The 22490-nt window shown below is 40.4% G+C and overlaps 1 protein-coding gene across 1 annotated transcript in view; it reads right to left on the minus strand.

Annotated features, from left to right (window-relative positions):
* Positions 1-22490, minus strand: part of LOC134533359 (uncharacterized) — a 41045-nt gene that overhangs the window by 11795 nt on the left and 6760 nt on the right. Inside the window, exons 3-6 of the mRNA XM_063370879.1 lie at positions 21289-21425; positions 20308-20314; positions 13072-13206; positions 11307-11419 (exon numbers count right to left, since the gene is read on the minus strand). Coding sequence (XP_063226949.1) covers positions 11307-11419; positions 13072-13206; positions 20308-20314; positions 21289-21425 — 392 coding nt within the window. The remainder of the gene's footprint in view (positions 1-11306; positions 11420-13071; positions 13207-20307; positions 20315-21288; positions 21426-22490) is intronic.

Genomic DNA, 22490 nt, shown 5'->3' on the forward strand with positions numbered 1-22490 from the left:
ATTAAGCGTAATTTCGCGTAAATTGAACGGAAGTCAATAAACGGAAAAGTGAAACCAAGATGGCAGACAGTGTAGCAACGTGAACACGTACATAGTCATTTTCGTAAACGTTGGGGTACATGCCAAACATATTGGTATGACAAATGAAAGTATACGTAAGTGAAACTACCCTGATATACATGTGGTAAAATAGAATTATGATAGTAAAAAGTAATTTCAAGTTTTAAAAGGCGTTAAGCAATCTCGCATTACCAAAATAATACATATTCTCCTTGTAAACTCTCAATAGGCTTAGTGGCAGAGCGGTAGAGAGCCTGCATGTAATCTCAAGGGACGTGGTTCAAATCATGTCACTTGAAAAATATTTTTTAGCAACATGAATATATAATAATAAAGATTCAGCCTAATAAGGTTACGACTTGTTTCTAGGAAGTTTTTATAGACTGATCTCAGTTATTTAAGCAAAAAAAATTCAAAATATACTTAGTGTAATAATATAAGTTTTAAAATTTTTCAGGTTAATATTTTAGTAATGTCATAGAAGTATAACTTCTAACGTTTGCGGAAACTTTATATTATTAACGGTTTCATAATTATGAGTAAGTTGGGCAGTAACTTCCAAAATCCTTTCAAGCCTTTTACACTTTTAACGGAGCCGTTTCTAATATTTAAAAATTTGCAGTTATGTTCGTGCTGCTATTTATGCGTGATGGTGGTGCAAAACATTTACGGTTCAGGCAGCGAATTCTTGTGGCAAGCACAGAAAGAAAGGGTGTATATATTTGTAAAGTGAATATTTTATTGATCAGTATATTTATAACTTTTGGCATTAATTTAGAGTATTTTATTTTAAATTTCGTTTCCGAGTTTATGAATTATAAGTTTATTTGCAAAATGAACAACATGAAAACACGTGACTATGCTCGTTACCGAGATTCGAAGTTCACACATCCCTGGCGAGTACTAAAAGTCTCGCACACATTTTTACAAGGTGTCTTGCTACGGTAAGTATGCCAGTATATTTATTTCCAATTTTTCGCCAGATGAGTTTTTTTTTTCTGGGCTTTGACTCACGTCCACATTAGGTGATTTTAAACTGAATAACTCAACAGCATAACATGGGAATCAATGCATTTCGACGTTATAAACGTTGCTGATAATAAGTCAGCTTAACAAATTTTGCAAGTTGGTACCATGTCAAAGATAAAACATTTTCATTGGTACTCTCAGAATAGTTTTTCTTTAACTTATTATAGTTACAGATTCTTGTGTCTAGAAATCACATTTTCTCGCATGATGTATGTTTGGATAAAAGTACTCCCGAGGCTATAATTCCAACACTCGCAGGAAGGTTTCTTGCTCAATGGGAACATGAGGAACTGAGTTGTTCTCTCGGAGGGTTCAGGCAGCCGAGAGCCAATCACGGCGCTGGCCACTGACGTGAGGGAATGCGGCCCCAAGAGCTCAGAGCGAGAGACAGACAGACACTGCCTTAGCGCGCACTTCCTTCTAGAGTGCAGACTGCTTCCTCGCTAGATCGACCCACGTGCTCTAGAGGTTATCTTGGAGCACACGACCCAAGCCAGCAGCAGTGGTTGCGACACTCCCAAGAAGGCCGGAGAGGCGTGTGATAACTAGTTGCGGCGCTGGGAACCTGTCTGCGGTGCGACGGGAATGAATAGTCGCTGATGACGTGTTGCATGGGGCAGCGGTTAACCGAGACCGTGACTTATAGCCCTGTGTTGCAGGTGGTCTGGACTTCAGGCGCTCCTAGATCCTCAGAGTAGCACCGAACATTCTTTCCGGTGACAGTTGAGTTATGATACATTCACTAGTAAACATAAGTACTTAAAAATTGACACTTTCAAAAGTCCTGCTTGGTTTATTTTTTTTATTTTCATAAAGTCGAATGGTTTACTTCATCTTAAAATGTTTAGGAAAATATTTGACGTAAAATCAACACATCTCTAAACTATAGATACATGGCGGGACTCGTCGGGATAATGCTTAACTATACCTGTAGGTTAACTGATTTATAAGGTTAGTTTAAGAAGAAAAAATATATAATTTTCTATGTGTTCGATAACGTTGGTAGTTTGTAAACTTATTTTTCTGGCTAAAGTCACGTTTGAACATTTAATTTTTTTTTAAATATTTAGAAGACCACTTTTTGGGTTATTACCATGCTGAGACTTCTTGAAATTGTATAATTTGTTTTTTTCTATTCATGGTCTTTAGACCACAAAACAATTGACAACTCAAAAGTTTATATGTACCTATATTTTTATATTTAATTTTTATGGGAACAAATTACATCCAGCACTCGGTGATACTGGCACAGCGGTGAAGAGGAAACACCGTAGTTATGACATACACCGTCGGGGTCGCGTAACCCATGCGTCTGTCCGCCTGGAAGTCACGCCACCAGCAATTCTCGTGCGTGCTGCGGGATGCGGACAGTCAGGCGTTCCTTGCCGAGCTGACACGTCAGCCGGGACAGTTTTCTACCTGCTTCTCCCGCGTGTACTGCGGGGTAGCTGCTTCCCAGGCTTTGTGACGTTATCTATAGTCTGCCTCATTATATTGCCGCACAGTGCAACTAGCGTCCCCTGTTGCCAGGTTGATAATACCCGGCTTGTTAACATTACAACTCTTAATTTGGATGCTATCGATAACTATAATTTTTTTAATATATTTTCATTTTACCATTTGTTGATTTTTCTTAGATTATAATAGTGACTTTTAACAGTATTATTACAGCTGTATCCTAAACAACATTATTTATTTCACAGGAGAAACTATTGTAACAGTCTGTCATTAATAATAACAAGGCAATAGATTATTAAGTCATATGGTCAAACAGAGCAAAATTTATAATATTAAAATAAATTTTAATTAATATTTAGATCAATATGGCGTAAATCAGTTACATTTCCTTAGAAGTAACAATGGAATTTTTCAGATGATGCTTTAATGAAAACACAACAAGAAAATTGAATTCCAAAATTCTCTCACAAATTTTCGCTTATTGTAATTACATTTTCATATTTGCTGATTTCATCATTACTGATTAAATATTTTTAAAAAAATGATACCATGAAAGGTTATTTCAATGTATTTCCTTCCAGTGAAAACACCCGTATTTAACTTTCAAGGTGTGGCCTTGAAGCAATGTTCAAGAAAAACAATGTCGACTATTATAACCGGTTCGCTGTTAAAAAATACATTTTTTTAATAGTTAGTTTTAAAATTCATTATATAAGTGGCAATGTATTACTCAATTGAAGTGATTTAACGGGACTTCTTGACACACTTGTAAAGGATGCACGAAAAATATGTAGCATATATAGTACCAAATAATTATACTTGAAAAGATATATACGTACTAGAATTCGTGACAATATCAACGATAAGACCTTAAAACGTCGGCAAGTATTGCATTATAATACTAAGAACATGGTTTTTGAACCACAATTTAAAAATCAATTAATATATTATATCTTGGCTATCGCCTTTCATACCACCAAAGTGACAAGTAGGTTAAGGTATATAACACTGTCTTCTGGCTACCTCCGGTTGCTAGCGAGTGGAGTGGACGCGGCGAAGCCCTGGTGACGCAAACTGGCCCGGGGTCTCGTGACTAATGGGACAGGCTCGCAGGGGAGGGGCGAAGTCCCTGGCTGGCTGACCCAGTGGCACGCCGGCGGCCTGCCCCCACGGCTTCACAGCGATGTGCACATCCGCCTACAGACCCGGAACTACTTCTTGGCTTCTGAGCGAGGCCGCGTTCGTGATACTTATGAAGTTCTTGGTTGGAAGTTCCAAACACAGATACGGATTAATCAGAGAAGCCATGAAAATAAAAAATACCCCAATAACTTAAAAAGAGAAGAATGGTACGTATTAAGTAATGTCGGGGATTCCTAGGACTGCCATATCATGAACAGTCACCATCCTGGGCTACTGCGCCTCTCAGCAGACTCGTGCAGACTGGCCACTTCCTCGGCCAATCACGTTAACACTTTCAATCAGTTACTACATTTTAGAAATTTGGGTACTATATTTTAAATTGGATACTAATAACATGGCCGATTTCAATTTTAATAACTCTGGTGAGACATGGAAACTTTTTTTAACAGTTAAATAAAAATGTTTAATATTCCTGACAAGTCTAACTAAAATTAAACTTCAGCATCGTGCGATAATGTTGCACATTTGATAACTGCACTACTCGGATAGTAGAAGACAATTTTTACATGTACGCAGTCAGCCGCATCAATTTTCAAGGTAAATGTTTGGTGTGCAGAACCTAGCAAATGCATCTGACTTTGCTTTAGAAATGCTCAAAACCATTTGAGCAATATTTTATACTACCTACAAGGAAAAAAAGACATCTCTAACGACCATACATTTTGCTTTACACTATTTGTTTCAATCATTTGTAGCTTAAACACTATAAGGTTTCACGCTAACAAAACTATTGGTAGTTTAACAGAAACCAACACAATAAAAAATAACCAATAAAATTTAATGTTTTATTGTTTAGTTATGTGTAAAGCATTTATTACTTTAAAAAGATGGTTGTCTGTGAAGTCGGTTTACGGACGATAATTTTACGTGATAACGTCATAAGAAAACTTTGATGAAAAATTGCATACTTATTAATTTTCAAATATTATTTACAGTTTTTTGCAAATTTAATTTAAATAATTTGTTTAAATATAATGACGAACAATTATTTAAAAAAAAAAGCCTTAACATGTTTGATATTATAGAAGATTTTCTCGCACGGTGGTTGGCCGGTTCTTGCACGCTCGGCTCAGGTGGAACGTGACAATTTTTCGTGCGTGCAGCCGGCGTTCATCGATTTATAAGACGTTATAACGTCAAAATGGTCACATTCACAACGTTACTGCTGCAACATGTGGCAGACAAGACGGAGAAGACCGTGCTACTGCTGCAGAAGCTGAGCCTGAAGAGATCTCTCAGTGCGGCCGCCAGGATGGAGCTGCAGATGTTCCAGCTGCAGGTGTGCAGCAGACCCGTGGTCTTCACAGCCTGGGGGTTCTTCTGCTTGGAGCGCCGCACCTTCTGCTCGCTGCTGGGGTCTCTGGCCACCTATGTGGTGCTGCTGGTGCAGCTGCGCTGATTCGGCGACGAGTTGCAAAAGGTTTACGTGGGTGTTTGACGAATATTTTAGCAGTTCAATTAGAAAAGATTTGATATTTCTTTTTTTATATTTTCATCCGCAACCTTAAAAAAACTTTATAAAATAATTATATAATAAATTTGTAAAATTTTTAAGTTTATTAAATATTTACCAGTGTAGCTCGTATAATGCGTGTGTTAAAGGTTACCGCTCTTCAACTGATTCATTATCCTTACAGTTCACATCCAAACAATTATTTTGAAATACTGTATAGATTATACATTAATGACATGCATTATATGGAAGCAAGTTTAATAGTAAGTTAATGTATTACTAAATAAATTTGAATGAATAAATAGATGACCAAAAATATTCGCTGAAATTATACAAGGTATGCTAGCACATAATACAAAATTGTACAAGCGAAAGAGTAAAATATTTATCAATGGATTGAAGAGGCTTCCTTTCGAAAGCAACGAATTCAAAGGTTACACTATCTAGATGTATTGCAAAGATAATGATTCCTTTCTAATATTTACTCTATAGATCGATGGTAATATGGTAAGAGCACTTACGAAAATTGCCCAGGGCAAGACGCTAGTTCGAATACGTTTATTTGAGCTAAGGTTGCCAACGTGTGTACATGATTTGGTAGTTCGCGGACACAAAGTTTAGAAAAAATTTAATAATCTTGTACTAATAAGAATTCAATTTTTATAATTAGTGTAAATTAAACCTACGTTAGAAATAAATACTAAATTACAAACTTCTCTGAGTAGCAGTTACAAATCTATGCATATTCTATAACTTATTTAAGGGCGAAGATACAATGAATATTCTCGGAAAGCCAAACAACATTAGATCAGCTGTGAAGCCTTTGTTTGTTATTCTTAAGATATTTGGGGTAGCGCCAATCAAATATCGCCAAGAAGATGACCTAAACCTTTACAGAACCCAAGTTGGGGGCACTGTACAGTCTGTTGCTTATATTGCAGCTACGATACTTTTCAATTTTTATTTTTTCTTAGAAATTTACCCCGACCAAAATGAAAAATCGATTCTGGACAACTTCATACTATTTGTGACGCTTTTTGTGGGTACTGTCTTGCTTGCAATCTTTATGGTTACTGGCACAAGATCTGGACTTGGAGGGATTGTCCGAAGAATTATTCACATGGACACAGAGCTTCTTGCCTCGTCCTGGGTGAACTATCAACATGTGCGCTCGTTTCTGTGGGTCCAGATGTCTTGCGTGGCGTTTTACTTGAGTTGTACATGCACTACGTATTTCATATTTGCGAAAACTCACAAGTTATTGAGAATTAGACATTTCTTATTAAATTTCTTCATAGTAATTGGTGTTTTACTATATTTAAACATTCTTGTTCTTCTTGGAAAGATCTGTGATCACTTGAATAAAGAAATCGAAGCTCTTTGTGTGTCCGGAGTGTTCGTACATGATCACTCACCACGCTCAAGAGCGCAATGTCGATATCCGACTATCTTCAATGTTGATAGCAGCATCCCTCGCATTTTCACTCCAGTTAAGGGACAAAGTTCAATTTGTGACGTAAATGCCGGCTTGCTGAATCAATCCAGAAAAACGTTTTTCTACCTAACCAATACCATGCATTTGGTGAATCATGCATTTGGTTTTCAGATATTATTAATTCTGATATACAGTTTAATCATTATTTTGTATCACACAAATGCAATAATTTCCCTGATGCGAGAGAACACGTCTATCAGAACACACATACATTGGCCAGAAGCAGTGAGCCGAATAATTTGGTTCATCAATCACTTCTCAGTGATAACATTTTCTATGTTCGTACCACAACATGTGGCAGACAAGACGGAGCAGACAGTGCTACTGCTGCAGAAGCTGAGCCTGAAGAGATCTCTCAGTCCGGCCGCCAGGATGGAGCTGCAGATGTTCCAGCTGCAGGTGTGCAGCAGACCCGTGGTCTTCACAGCCTGGGGGTTCTTCTGCTTGGAGCGCCGCACCTTCTGCTCGCTGCTGGGGTCTCTGGCCACCTATGTGGTGCTGCTGGTGCAGCTGCGCTGACTTGTCATAGTTGTGTTTTCATTATTTCCTGCTTCAGATTAAGTCAATGTTTAGTAACTCTATTTTATTTTTATTGTGTAGCACGGTTGCTTTGGCATTCTCACTGTAGGTATATCTTCATCACCTAACCTGTACGTTTTATAATTAAATTGTAACTGTGGTAAATGTTTTATTAAGAGCATTTTCAATTACTGCTAGGGAAAATTTTCACACGCCCTCCTCTGGATTATATTATTGTTACGAGTATATTGCGGGGATAAAACTGGGTTCGTAAGGTATAGGTACAGGTACAGTTCGACAGTGGCTCGCTCTTGTGTCCGCTTCCTTCGCACACTCTCCCACACCGCGCCGCAGTGCAGTCCCAACTATCGCTCGCCAGGCCTTCACTCGCAGGGGTCGCCAGTATCACTCTCTCCTCTGCTCCGGTCTTCAGGCCGGCGTCGCTGCTTTTATACTCTTGGCAGACTTTCTGGAACCTACTGGTGGAAGTGTTGCGACACCTTGGGCTGACCGACGCCCGAAAAGTCCAGAAAGGCGGTGTTTATTCGCGCCGCTCCGCGCGGCGGCCTCAGGAAACCCGCAGAATCACCAGGCCGCTCAAAGGTGTCAGTGACAATACGGTGAGGGGGGAGTGGAAGGGAGGACCCTTGTAATCCGGCCAGGCACTTGTGGCATGCCTTACGTCTTACGTCAGTGGCCGTGCGGTGCCGCCAGCCGGCTCCGAACCTGGCGCGTCGCGGTCCTGCCTGCGTTCGTGACATCATACCATCTTGATTGTGGTACAGATTATTTTGCATGTTATTTTTCTTTTTTCTTTCGTGAAATGAAAAGTTAATGTTTTATTGTGAATGAATGTTTTTAATGTTATCATATGACTAATTTACTACGTCCATTTTTTTTTTAAGAAAGCATTAAACATCAATATAGGTTTTATTAATTATTTGTCAGCATAACATCTATATAACATTCCTCTATCTATTGATGACTTTTTTTTATTAAAAGTTTAGTGCTTGATTTCACTTTATTATCTAAGTGCTAATGGGAGCAATCCATATCCAATATGTTGTTTATACAGGCTATGGCACCTCTCGCTGAAGATTGAATATTTGTTTCGTCAAAATATTTCTGATGAACTCATCTTCTTATATATCTATATTCTATAACGCTATGAAAGTAGGTTATGCATATGTACTCAGTCCCAGACTACGTTTGTAGTTCAAAATCTATATCGATGTGAAAACATTGATACCCGGTAGCAATAACCTAGTAAATATATTTGTAAAATAAACAATAAAATCGTAATATTATAAATTTATTTATTTTAAGAAATAATATTCAAATAAAATTCGATATTTTCTAATATCTTTTATCGATAGTTTTTTAAGCCCATTTTATATTTCCCTGTAAACCTAAGTTCATTTGACAAAAAAAACTTAAATATAAAACTATGATTCATCTTTTATGTTTCTCACGATAGTGATATGCGCTAAGTCTTTTATATATCAGTATGCGTTCAGTCAATGATCAAAAAATTTTCGCCCACGTGATAACTTGAGTGGAGTAAATCGCAGTCAGGCATGTCTTTTAAATTTCGAAATACGATATATTTCTTTTTATTTCCGGCTGTGAAAGTTTTTTGGTAAAATTTTAAAATTACTGGCAAAATTCGCATTGTAACTTTGTTCCATGTACAGGCGATGTCAGGGGTACCAGCCTTGCGGATCTGGATGCTCATTTAAAACATTAAAAATTAGTTTACCGATATATTTTTGTCATACTCTGGGTAACACTGGTTGTTATAGAAAAATAAACCATAAGAAATGAACAACAAACGTAAATGAAAAAATACATATTTTTCTTTTAATTCACATATTGGTTTAACGTGTTGAAATATTAAATATATTGTGAAGGTAGAAATTTCATAGAAACTTTACAAAGATCTTATGCTTTGCCATTATAATAGATATTTTTATTTTGTCTTTGCATTGTCCTTCGCTAGTAGTATAATATTGCGCTGCTGTATGTAAGTATTTTATCTATGCACGCCAATTTAGGTTTATTTCTTAGCCAATGGAAGGTCGGTTTTTATAAACATACATACGGATTCATCGTCATTGTTCATCCCTGAGGTTTTAAAGTTATACTTCTTTAAGCACGTTATGAGAAATAATAGAGTTAATTATTACGATGGGCGCGCTCCAAGTTACGGAATTTTCACAGAATGAAAAAAAAAAAAAGTCTACATATAAAAATTATTTACTTACGCTTTTAAATCTTATACTTTAGTGATAGATACTGTTTACTGGTCCATGTCGTTAAAAAAACATTAATTTATTGTAAATGTTGGTGATAGAATTTGTGATTATCAACTTTTTCCAGTGTATTTTCAAATGTATTTATATAATAGAGGTTAAGTTATATTTCTTCAGGCACGTTATAAAAAAAAATCTTTACGATGAGCGCGCAGCATGCAACAAAAACTGACCTGAGGAAAAAAGACTACATACAAATAAAAAAGTAGATCATATTAAATCATATACTTCAGTGATTGATATTGAATACTAGTTAATATAATTAAAAATAATTATTTACTGTGAATAATATATATATATATGTATATATATATAGTCTTTATAATCTTTTCCAACAATATTTTCAAGTGTATTTTTATAAGTGAGGTTATATTCCCATATGTATAATTTATTGGCATTATAATTTAAGATAATATATTGTTATTTAATAAATAATCACAATTAAGTCATTACAATCAGCATTCAGCATATTTATTGGTTCCCATTATTAATTTTAAAAATATGTCTCAACTATTTTACTATAGTAATTTATGTATTCACGTGTTTATATTAATATTGAATACTGAGTACTTAAATTATTTTTTTTATTTGATTGTATTTATACTTTACCAACTGTATTTATAATATTAGTCCAGTCCTTTTATTATATTTTCTATTAATTATCTGCAAACAAAAATTAAATTAGTTTTTTATTACGCCAAATAAGTATAACTTCTAACGCGTGTACATAATTATACAAACCTATTATATATATATATATACATATATATATATATATAAAAGCTCTTTCTATCATTTAGTTTTTAATATTTGGCTTCGTTAATGAAATTTTATAATTATGTGGAATGCTTCAAGTTAATATTTACTGTTAGTGAAACTGACTGCTACAAATAAATATTCCTGTGAACTCTTTGACGTTAGTATTTAATTAATTTTTAGGAATGACTACAATTTTAATAATAGTGTAAATAGATAGTAATTTATAATATTTTTAATAGGTTAACTGTAAAAAAAATGGTTACAGCATAAAAACTCTTGAAACGAATTTGGCAGCTCTTGGTTCCAATCTGTCCCACTCAAATCAATATCCCGCCCCGCAACAGCCATTGAAAGACCGTATCTACATAAATAAAAATATAAAAGTTAGTTCGTTCAACATCTTGAATCTCCGAAAGTTCTTCAACCGATTGATTTGCAATTTTAACACAACGTTGCAATTGAATACGCACCGGTTTTTATATACCTATGTCACACCTGCGACAGGTAAAGATATAGATAGAAATATAGATAAGTAAAAAAATATTTTTCCAATATTTCCATTGCTATAGAGTGACATGTATAAAGATATAGACATATATAAATGTATATAGAGGAGAGATAGAGAGATATAGAGATATACATAGATCATGGCCCCCACAAGGGGGGGGGGGGGGGGCTGTGTGACCCCTAGGTCCAGGGCCCGGGCCCAGCCTAATTTTATTTTTCTGTAAATATTTTCATCTTTATCTGAGCGTGTGAAATAAATATACTAGCTCGCTGTGGTTATTTAAAAGTAAAATAATTTTATAAACAAAACTTAGTTTGGACTTGTAAAATAGTAACCATAATATTATACCCTGTATTTTCAGGTAAAATGACATTCTGAAAAGAGTGTAGGTGAGAAATAGCCATGCAATTGTAATGTAGCACGTGGGGGCCGCGACAGGGAGGGGCAGAGAGAGTAGCTGCTGGACAGCTGGACAGCCGGACAGCTGGACAGCTGGACGCAGAGACGCACCTGGACAGGACTGTGGCCACTGGAGATACGCCCCGCGGCCAGGGAGCGCCGCTTGGCGGACTCGGAGTTGGACAGCGACTCCGGCAGTCCCAGCTCGTCGCCGACAGTGAAGCCTGCACACACACACACACACACACACCTGCTCAGGTCACGCGGTGACCTTGGCCCCTCGTCCACCACCACGTGTACAACACATGGCCATGGTCATATTGGACATATGGAAGTCAAATACTGTTAAAAGTTGTTAAGAGCGACGTTAGCTGATGACAAGAAAACATATTTATTTCCACAAAAAAAATAATCATATTTTCACTGCTATAACAAAATGTAAATATTTCGCACCGCGTCATACACTTGCCCACGCGTTTCCACTTTCACTCGCGAGAGCGCAGCACTAGGTTGCTGTGAGCGGCGACCATAGTAACTAACCCACTGAGCTTTTGTGAAAGCGAGCTAGGTAGCAGCACCTACATCACGAACATCAGCTAGATCCCTAGTGCTTTGCTCTGCTTTCTTATCTGTTCCGTTACTTCTACATGATGCGCGCTTATATGTAACTACATCAAAGGCCTGGAAAAAAATTCCATGTTAGAACATTCATAATTTACCATTTATAGTACATAAAACTTAATTTATACGTTACTTCTATGTATTCACACAATTCTAATGTTTTCGGTCGAGGATCAGAACTGCACTCATTGGCTTCAGGTGTGGCGGAGGCATGACGAATTACCCTGAAGTATGTACACGGTGACATGAGTACAACTGACCAGGGTCATCAATGTTTGGGAAGGGGTCAAGGGTGGAATAAAATCCTTGGGCCCGAGTAACAAGGAGAGCCTAGTTGAGTTCCGAAATTTGTTTGCGCTTAAGTTTACCCTGATAAAAGGTCATAAATTACAACTCTATTGCTAATAAAAATCATTGGAAACATAACTAGTTATGCAAATTTTCCCAGATCGCGTTTACAGTTATCGCAATGTAAACTCTTAAAGTCTTTTGATAATTTTTATTGTGAGATTTTAAAAATTGTACATTAAGTAATGGGGAGGGAGCTTGACAAAATTATTGGCCCCCGGACCCATAGTTTCTCTCGACGGCCAGACCCTGGCTGAGGAAACGGATCCTTTTGCATGATACCTGGTGTCACTATGATAACGCTTATTCATCGCAGTCACCTGCACGTATTAATACATGTCCACACCCAGTTCTTCAGCAGAGCTGCAGTGGCTTAAGGTGCTGAACTTGACAGCGTGTACTTCATGAGGACTGAGTCCACCAACACGAGCTCCCAAGAGCCATAGGGAAACGGATACGCCATTTCGTCGCGGCTTGGAGGTGTCTAGAGAGGAGCTATCGTGAGAGGCTTGGGCAACCCAACCCAACATCACTGCAACCCACTACCCCTTAACCATTAAGCTAACCCGGGGTTGATTCAGAGATATCTTCATCCTTGAAGTATCACACGGCACGTAACCAAGTCCGTCACATTTCTGGGACTCATACAACCAGAGAAACAAGCCCCCATGCAGTGTTTCAGCGACCAACGCAGGCGGACTATTGCAATAATCTGTTCTCCGAAACTCACGAAGTTCCCCGGGTGAGTTTGCGCAAGCCACGTGCTTCACGTCGCGCGAGGAAGGCTAGAGTGGGGGACGTCACGGGAATCCAGTGTCTTGCTGGCGACGATGAGTCGGTTAGGTGCGTGGCGTGGAGTGGGTCCTCGTGCTCCGGTAAGGAGTCAGTTCTGCGCATGCGCACTCACCCAGCCCGAAGTAGCCCTTGACTCCGCCGAGGTTCCGCACGCGAAACAGCCCGGACTTTTTGAAGCGGCACTTGAGGTTGAACCCGAAGTCAGACTCGAGCACGCACGTGGCATCGGCCCACCGACCCGCGCCATCTGCAACAACACACTTGCACTTAGGGCGCGCTTCCGGGTCGCGGTCAGCTTCCACACACGTCCCTGCACATGGTTCCTGGGTGTGCCGTCTTCAGCTCTGGCCTTCCCTCTCTCAGAGCCTCCACAAGGTGTGTGTCATTCTCTTACTGATCGACCGACCTCTTTATCTCTCTCTCTCTCTCTGAACCACTCTCCAAGCCACAGTATCTCGTTCTTTTCCCTTGCATGTACATCCATTTGTATCATGTGTCTTCTTTCCACCTCCCAATTCATTACCACCGACACCAGCAGAGGCACTTTCATCACGCCTCAGCCAGCACGTACCATCGGCTCTCTTCCTTGACTTTATTGCCGACCTCGTTGAAACATGTTTTGCTGCAGCCTACAGCACAGATTCCTGTTGAATTTAGCAAGTCTTCAAGCTATGGCGGTGTGCCCAACGTCCTAGTCAGGCTACTTTCTTGGGGGAAAACTTCTCGATTATTGCTCTTCGTCATTCCCGGGGATGTTCAGATTTCAAAGTATATAATTCACCCCAATCAAGTCTTCTTTTTCATATCCATGCAATAATATACACCATGATTATATATGGTTTCCTGGTAACGAACTGATTACTGTGCGCTGAACAGAACCCAAAATTATTACGACCTATATTGATTGTTCTTGGGTGTATCCAACTTTAAACGTATCCTAATCGTGATTTGTTGCTGAAGATCAGTTAACCAAAAGTTAATGCCAGTTCATTTCAGGTGTTCATTTTGGAGGTTAATGACAGATGTTTTTCTAAAACTTCTCAAACTATTATTTCTCTTCTTGTTTAACAGTAGGTAGGCTACAGCTACTTGAGGAGAAAGTGTCATTGAGACAATAAGACCACGTGGAGCTAATGGCCGTACAAATGAAACTTTAAGACGTTCATGCCCCATCATATTGGGTTGTAATATATCTCGCCGTGGCTTGCAGCAGTTGCGAAGCCGCGATGTTCTTCTTCGTGCGGTTCGTGGAGCGAGGCCGCCACGGCCCGTGACTGAGCATATAGGCGGTCACGCCTGCTTCGCCCGCCGCCGCTAGAGACCTCTGCACTCGCCGACACGCGACACGTCATGAGCGGTGCTCCACGCCGCGTCACACCCGTGCTTCTGGGAAGCCTTCTTTTCACAGACGAGAGAGCCAAAACCCGAAGTTCCCCGAAGTTCATGCTTTTTTCCCGTATCTTTAATGTAGCTATCCTAACCAAATCAACCGTCCACAATGTTTTAAATTATTTATAATGTAGCTAACCTAACCTAATTGACCATTAGTATCCTTTGATCAACACCGCCATATTTATTTACAATGAACAAAATAACCGAAGATGCACGATCGGGCGTTTGGCTCTCTCGTCTGTGAAAAGAAGGCTTCCCGTGCTTTTGAGCTGATCGCAATGTTACCAACACACCAGGCAGCAGGATACATGGTGCTTCTTTAGCTCGACTCCTAGGGTGTGCGTTTAAATGCGAAACCGCAACGGTTAACTTAAAACATGGCCGGTGAATTCCTAAGTAAATCAAGAAATTATGAACCGAATGACACCATATTGGTTTCAATTTTTTTTATCGTTTAATATGGAAATTGACATTCGTTAAAAGATTAACGAATATTACAACACAGTAGCAGCCACTCATTAGGCCTTTATCTTCAAGCATTCCATTAAATTACAAATCATGTTTTGACGAAGACAATTTTTGAAAATCAATCATAGAATAATTTTATTTTTAAAATCTGTTGAAACTAAGATGTCATCATTCGGTTCGGTGCCGGATTGCAGCCGGGATCAAAAAGAAGAATTTCGTATTAAATAGCGACGACCCGACTGAAAACCTACGTCGGCAAGTCGAGACTTGCACAATTAGGAGTTGCTTGGCTTCATGATTGTAGCCATGTCGAAGGCGATGATATCACCGATGTTTCGGCGACGTTACAGCAACCATCATTAGGGAGCCGTTACCTTTTTAACAAAAGATTTTTACAAAATATTCATTTCGAAACCATTTGCCAAGAAATAGTTTGTAATAAGTAATAGAAGAAATATATTGAAACCATTTACAAAAACGTCTGTGGTTATTTTGCATATGTGAAATAGATTTTTTAAAGATAAAACTAAGCATTTCTTACGAAAATTCGCGCATAATTTTATGTTTTAATTAATGTTTCATTCAAGCCATTCTTTTAAGTTCTTTTCACTCTCTGAAAATACGGTTAGTAAACAAACTGCGGTGGCAGAACTACTCGTCTTCCCCCAGTGAGCGGACCTCGGCAGTTCCCCGCCGTGTGGCGCAGATGTGGAGGTGACCGGGTCAGCGAGAAGAGAGCTGGTCCAGGCAGCCTCCTGGGCCACTTAGCGCCCGCGGCTCCCGGAGAAAGTGCCTCGCCTCTCACCAGGCGCACTACTCTCTCAGTGGGTCTCAATTCCACCGACTACCTTGTTGCCAGAATAGGCGAAGGGCGGGCCCGTGTCTTACTAGTTTTTTAAGTGGACGTACTTCTTTTTTGGATGCTTTTTACGAGAGGTGCAACATTACCCACTTAGGCCGTGATTGCTCGAGACAGACAGCAAACGAGTTCATGCATAATACCGTAAAAGTGCGCGCACAGGAACCATAGAGACTCAAGGACCTTTCATTTAATATTTTGTTTTGCCAATCAAGTGAATTAATTATGTAAATATAGAGTTATAGTTGAATGTTCTTGGGAGTTAGTTTGAATCATGCTACTCAGTAACAGACATGAGAGAATTAAAGAATTTGAATCCTGCTCTTACATTGTTTGGTTTTGAAGCATCTCACACTTGCGGAATGAAAAGGTAACTATGTGTTGTACTGTCGCTTGCAGTGGGATCGTGCCACCCGCGCGAAGTGTGACCCTGCTTGGGGCGAGAGTGTGAGGACGGATTGTTGACCGCGGTGTTGCTGGAGTGAAGCAACAGGGCGGTTACAGGTTGCAGGTTCAGCGCAACGAGATAAGTTTTGCAGTGTACATGTTGGATGTCATCTTTGCAGGAATGGCTACCCAGTTGTTACGACTGTGCGACTGGTTCAAGTGAAGGTCGCCGGCCTTGTGTAGGGGGGCGGGGGCGGGGGCGGGGGTGGTCACGTGACCCCGTGGGAGGACAGCACGTCCCGCTAGCTCATGGGGCAGCGACAACCAGTAGCTCTACTTTCTGCCGACTGTGCAGACACGGTCCCGAGCTAACTGGCCATATCATTCTTCTCGGCGATTTCGCTAAGTAATATCAATATGCCTATTACAGGCTTTTTTTTTAAGTGTAAGTGCGTCTAATGCAAAATCCCCACCCACAAAGATTCGGACTGGAAAGCATATTTAGTTAATTTTAAAAAAATTAAATAATGTAATATAACACACATGTAACCATTTGGGACCTTTAATGCAAGATATTTGTTTTGGCAAAGATTCTTTAGAGTTTTTAAGTATTGTTTTTTTACAAAAAACCAGGTTTGGTAATTTTTTTTAAAGTGGAGCAATTTACAACTCATGTGCATTTTTTTTTTACTTGCTAGTTCTTACAGCCACTCCTTAAACAAGTTGTTGAGTTGGTTCGATGTTTTTGTCAGCTCTCTGTTTTGGGAGGTGACGTCATTAAGCGCGCTGTAGATTGAAATGGCTCGGTTGTTCTGGTGTCCGCCGCAAGTGCGCGTGGCAGAACTGACTCCTGGGAGGGCAGAGGTCGTCTGCTGTGTGCTGTCACGACAGCCGACAACTGGGATACCAATGTCATTCATTATTTATTAATGTTTACGTAATATAAAGTATCATGTATGCATTGTAGTATTATTTAACAATAAAAAAATAAGGAAAATTTAGTAAAGGACAGGCTGGAGAGACAAAGATCGCAGGTTCGAATCCCACAACTTCTCGGCTTCTAGTTTCGGCCCACGCCCGTGGAGATGTTCGGCGTTTCGGCATGCTTTGTCGCAGATATCTTCACGGGCGATTAACAACTGGATGCCCAGTGTTCCGACTAAGTATTTACTTGTCGAAGAATGTTTCATTGCTTGAGCTTATTTGTTTCTAACCAGGCTAAGTAAGAGTTGTAAAGTTGAATTGTCTGCAGGTACAGGCAAAATAACTTTTCAAAGGTCGTATTCAAACGTCTCCCTTCACCTTGAACCACCTGTAACTGTGCTGTACAGTTGATGCATGGAAGGTTGCCGTGCTAAGAGCTTGCGCCTGCAAGCAGGCAACACGGCGAACGCCCGTGCGTTGCGCGCTGCGAGCAGAGAGCCGCTAGGAGACGCCCGCAAGAACAGTTCAGGACGAGAAATACTAGTCATGACAAAACATTAAAGAAAACCCACAACTCACCTCGAGTCTTATTTGTTTAAAGGTATTTGTTGCTGTTCGTCATCGTAAGGATAATGTATTATATTTATAAAAATTGTGTGCTTACTGTACACATAAATATTTTTTTATAATGTTCAGGCTGTATTTTCTCATTCTTTTTTTTGTTGTTCTTTAACTTTAAATTTTTATTGACTCTTGTTTGCTTCTGGAAAACATTTATTCTAAGTCAAAAGATGGACTAGAATTTTACTGCATGTGAAATTACATAATGAACAATCTCCAAAGTTGAGCTCCTTTTACGATAGGAATCCGAAGTTTTCTTTTAGTGTTCTTGCTCGGAATATAGGATGAAAACATTCTTAAAATATAAATGGTGCCACGTGTCCTTTGATGAAGGTGAACACGGTCATTCATTTGCTGGGGAGGTCCTGGGGGAACGGCCTTATGTCTGATTGGCATCGTCCAAGCTTTCATTCGGTCTGCTTTTTAGCTGGTACGAAGGGTGTTTTTTTTTAAAGTAAGTGCCGTTTAGAAAATCTACCGCTGCATGTGCAAGGACAAATGCAAGGACACGTCAATGACACGTCAATGACACGTCAAGGACAGATGCAAGGAAGAGTAGAAAGTGCACTGAATCAAATGACTTGTGAAGAAAGGTTTTGGGCCTTTTTTTTTTTTAATTTAAAATACCTATCAAAGGCGGATGTATTTTTAATAATAATTTAGTGTGGATCTAATGTCTAGACTAAGTTATGTGTATTAGGTACTAAGTTACTTAAGCTCAATATTGTGAACCCTTGAAACTGTTATCTGTTGTGAAATTTACTAATTAGCTAATAATTTTTTTAAATGTAAGATTTATAAATAAATAAGTCTAAAAAGCACGTATACCCGTTAATTTTTTTTATTTTTCTGTGGTAGCTTTACTGATCGGCCGGTTCTATCGCGGAGAGGGCGCACCAGGCGTCTTGCTCGCACATCTGCCCTCCCCCCTGGATCCGCCCTGGGCGGTTGTAGGTCGCCTGTTTCCACACGGGAAGCCTTCTTCTCGCAGACGAGAGAGCCAAAACCCGAAATTCCCCGAAGTTCATGTTTTTTTCCGAATCTTTAATGTAGCTATCCTAACCAAATTGACCATTAGTAACCTTTTATCAACACCGCCATATTTATTTACAATGAACAAAAAAAACGAAGATACGCGATCGGGAGTTTGGCTCTCTCGGCTGTGAAAAGAAGGATTCCCTTTTCCACACAGCCTTCGCCGTTACTGGCGGCAGTCGGCGTCTCGCCCGGTGCAGCAGCTGTCATGGAGCTCGTCATCGCTGTGACGTCACAGTGACGAGGACCTTGGCTCGACTCCAGTGCCGGTGCCAGCTCACTGAACAGGGGGGGGGGGGGGGGGGACACTCTTCATTCCCCGGGCACACGCGAGCTTGCTCTATAAACACTGCGTGTGAGACGCTGAAGTTCAGTTGGCGGCATGTAGTACATCACGAGCAAACTTTAGCTTGGATCATAGTAAAGACGAAAGAGAACAAGCTGCATGCTGCGAGAAGCGTGTTGCTATGAGAACGTCCTTCCAGAGACTGTCCTTCTGGAGTTGTCCGAAAAAGTAACTGGTCTGAGGGATTTCGTAAAACCTGCTATTCACAAACTCTGAGTCAGACCCGAAATAATAAACTTTTTTTCTTCTTATTTCTTTTTTCTTCTTCTTTTTTTTTGCTGTTGTAGAATTGAAAGGAAAGATGGGTTAGGCGTGTCACATAAATAATATGGAAAATCGATGTTTAACTAGCATTAACATCTTCGCAACTTTTTTTTCTGAGGAGGGTTAGGTTTTCGCATTTCTATAGGTGATCCTTACTAGAATTAAATGTGGTTTTATGATAGGTCAGCACAATCTGAAACCGCTCGCTGTTGTTTTTATTCGGATCGCGAAGAAGCGCGAGCGAGTGAGTGGCTCGTGCAGTTCCTCGCGAGCGCGCGACAAGGACAGGGGGGGGGGGGGGGCGATGTGTGCCACGGGCCGGTGACGTCACGGCCGGGCGACCAACCAGGCGGCTCCTCGCTGCTGTCGTGCAGGTGAGCGCAAGGCAGGAAGATAGCAGTGCCAGCTGAATGCTATATGCCTGTATCTGACTCGCTTACTTTCTTGAGAAGTACAGGAACCGTGCGGTATTTAGAAGGGACCTAATAACCTTTAAATAAAGTTAACTTTTCGAAAGTATATGCTGGAAAACTTAATTTTTTGTGGTCTTTTTTTGTTGAGAATATTTAGCATATTTGGTTTAAGGTTATTTATTTTGTAATAGGAACAAACAATACAGTGTGTAAAAAATGCTTTATCTTTTGTTTCAAAAATTAAAAATGTAATGAATTACGGTGTATAAATCATAAAAATGCCTTGATTAAGTATAAAAGTGGGGGCGAGTGGTCAAAGACTTTAAAAAATCAAAACTGTACTTATTTATACTGTAGTCATTTATGTGTTATGTTCCTGTGCTGATCAAACATTTATATCCCAAATAATTGGGGGATTTTAATTTTTAGTTTCGATAAGCTGAGAAATAATATTGTTACAAGTGGGGAAAACGGGTTCGTAAGAATAGCTCAAATGATTTTATACAGTTTTATTTGCTACTAATATTTACATTACTAATTAAATCAGCACATTTAATGTATGTTCACAAGTCACTAAGTATCTGTCCAGTCCGCAGTTCTCACTCCTCACAGAGCCAGACTCAGTGGTTTGCCCCTCACCTCGCACCTGTCCACACAGCCTCACACCACTCGGTCACACTCGCACAACTCACACTTCAGGAACTCCCGTGAAGGCCGGTGTCACCGCTTTTATACCCGCGGCCGTGTTTCTGGAACCGTCTGGAGTGGCTGTGACGTGTCGCGTCATCCCGGGCCGACCCGGCGCTCGAAGCGTCCAGAACATCTGCGCTTATTCGCGCCACTTCACGCGGCGGCCTCTGAAAACCACTCAGGGATGGATGACAGCGCCGAGGAAGGAGGGCGCGGGGGCAGGGTGTGGCGAGGTCGGGCCGCCCTAATCCCTGAAGGTATGCGCGCATGACGTCAGCGCCCGGACCAGACTACTGCAGTAACGCCCTGACGCGCGTCCAGCGACCAGAAGAGAAAGTGAAGGATCCGGAGCGCGCTACGTCGCGAAGCGCGGGAAAGCAGACGAGGGAAAACTTCGCGCGGGTCGTCACAAATACGTCACAAGGAGGAAAGGAGGTTGTGGCATCACATCAGCAGCCGAAAAAAAAAATTATCGATAAAATGCGAGCGAGTCGACCAGCACTCGCCAGTGATGTGTGAATACCTAACCTCGGTCACGAGCAAGTTCATGTGTTCTCGTGATGATCATGTTGCAAATAAACTTATAAGACGAAACTCGGACACGATATTTAATGTAGAATTCTTAAAATAATTCCGAGTGTATTAAATATTGTGTTTTCAAAACTGTCGTTGTTACGCATTTCCGTTCCTCGACTTCCGTTCCATTCACGAAATTACTCCGACCAATAGCCGTATACCGTGAGCTCAAAAATATATTTAAAATATGAATACGTGTATTAAGAAAATTACATTACTATTGAAACTAGAACACTGACATACGGGCCTACAGTAGTAGTTTCTCACACAGTAACATACTGTCTCCACTGATATTATGCAAAATAATCTTTCGTAACTTCGCGCTGGCGGGGGAGGGGGGCGGCCGACACTGACACTGAACATGAAGTACGCGGGATCGCCACATGGCGGCGTGTGTTCCTGGACTAGGACAGGACGGACCGCTAGCCGCGCGCTGCGGCGGTAGTGCCGGCAACTGCCGCTAGATGACTCTGCGGTCTGCGGCTGGCATTCTGGGTCGCCGGGTGCAGGTCGACCCGGACATGGGAGCACAGGGGCGTACACACGGCAATGGCGGCTTCAGGATGACTTTTCGGGAGGGGCTATCGCACAAAGAAAGGTCGTAGTTGCATAAAATGAAAGTGGTCAGATATTAGCCTTGGAATATTATTTACAAATTACAGGTTTCAAATACTCCCCCGTCAGCGCTGCGCATCCAGCTACCAGACCTCACACGTCCCACGGAATATTTCCCCCGACATTACATGTTTTTCTCTCGGATTTACAAAGAGGTTTGCTATTTATGTCGTTATTTCCTCAGAAAAAAAATTCAGAGCTCTAATTAAATCGTTCGAACGTGAGTTTCAAGGACCGCAATGTTGCTGCACAGAAACACAGGCCTGCGCTCTGGCAACAACTGACTATCGCGGCCACAACCACGGGCGTGATGAACCAATCCGCGTCCGCCGGAAGTTAGAGCTTGCCCAGCTTTTCACGGAGGAACGGTTTTAATTTTTCTGGACATCCGATTGGCTGCAGTTCACGTGACCGATGAACAGACAGAGGTGACTGGGTAAGTGAGATGAGTACCGAAGGATGCCATAGTGGTCTAAATGTTTGTATAGCTATCACAGTTTTTAACACGCTTTTATAAGTTTAACTTGTAACTAACTGAAGAACCGTGTAAACAAATCTTGGAAGTCGATTGTAACATATTTCTAATTGTCGTATCGCTTTGAAACTTTGCAAGTATAAATGTTATCCGGATGACAGTACAATAGTTTGGTACCGTCGAACAGATCTGATGATGGAGCCAGGAGGTGAACACTGGTAGATCCCTCGAGTTTGGGCTCATTTGGTTTGTTCAAACGAAGTCCGTTACCAACAAAAGCGTGTATTTTAAAACATTTTTTATGAACGTTTTAGTGCGTAACTGATAGGTTATAATCGTCTTCTTTTTTTTAGTTCTTTGAGCTATAATTTTGTTAATTATAATACAATACAGGTTGTGAGGATCTCTCCTCCAACCATTTTTTGATAACCCAGCCTTCATATCCTATAAGGATGTCCAGACTGGG

This window comes from Bacillus rossius, chromosome 6, assembly GCF_032445375.1.
Source record: "Bacillus rossius redtenbacheri isolate Brsri chromosome 6, Brsri_v3, whole genome shotgun sequence".
Lineage (NCBI taxonomy): Eukaryota > Metazoa > Arthropoda > Insecta > Phasmatodea > Bacillidae > Bacillus > Bacillus rossius.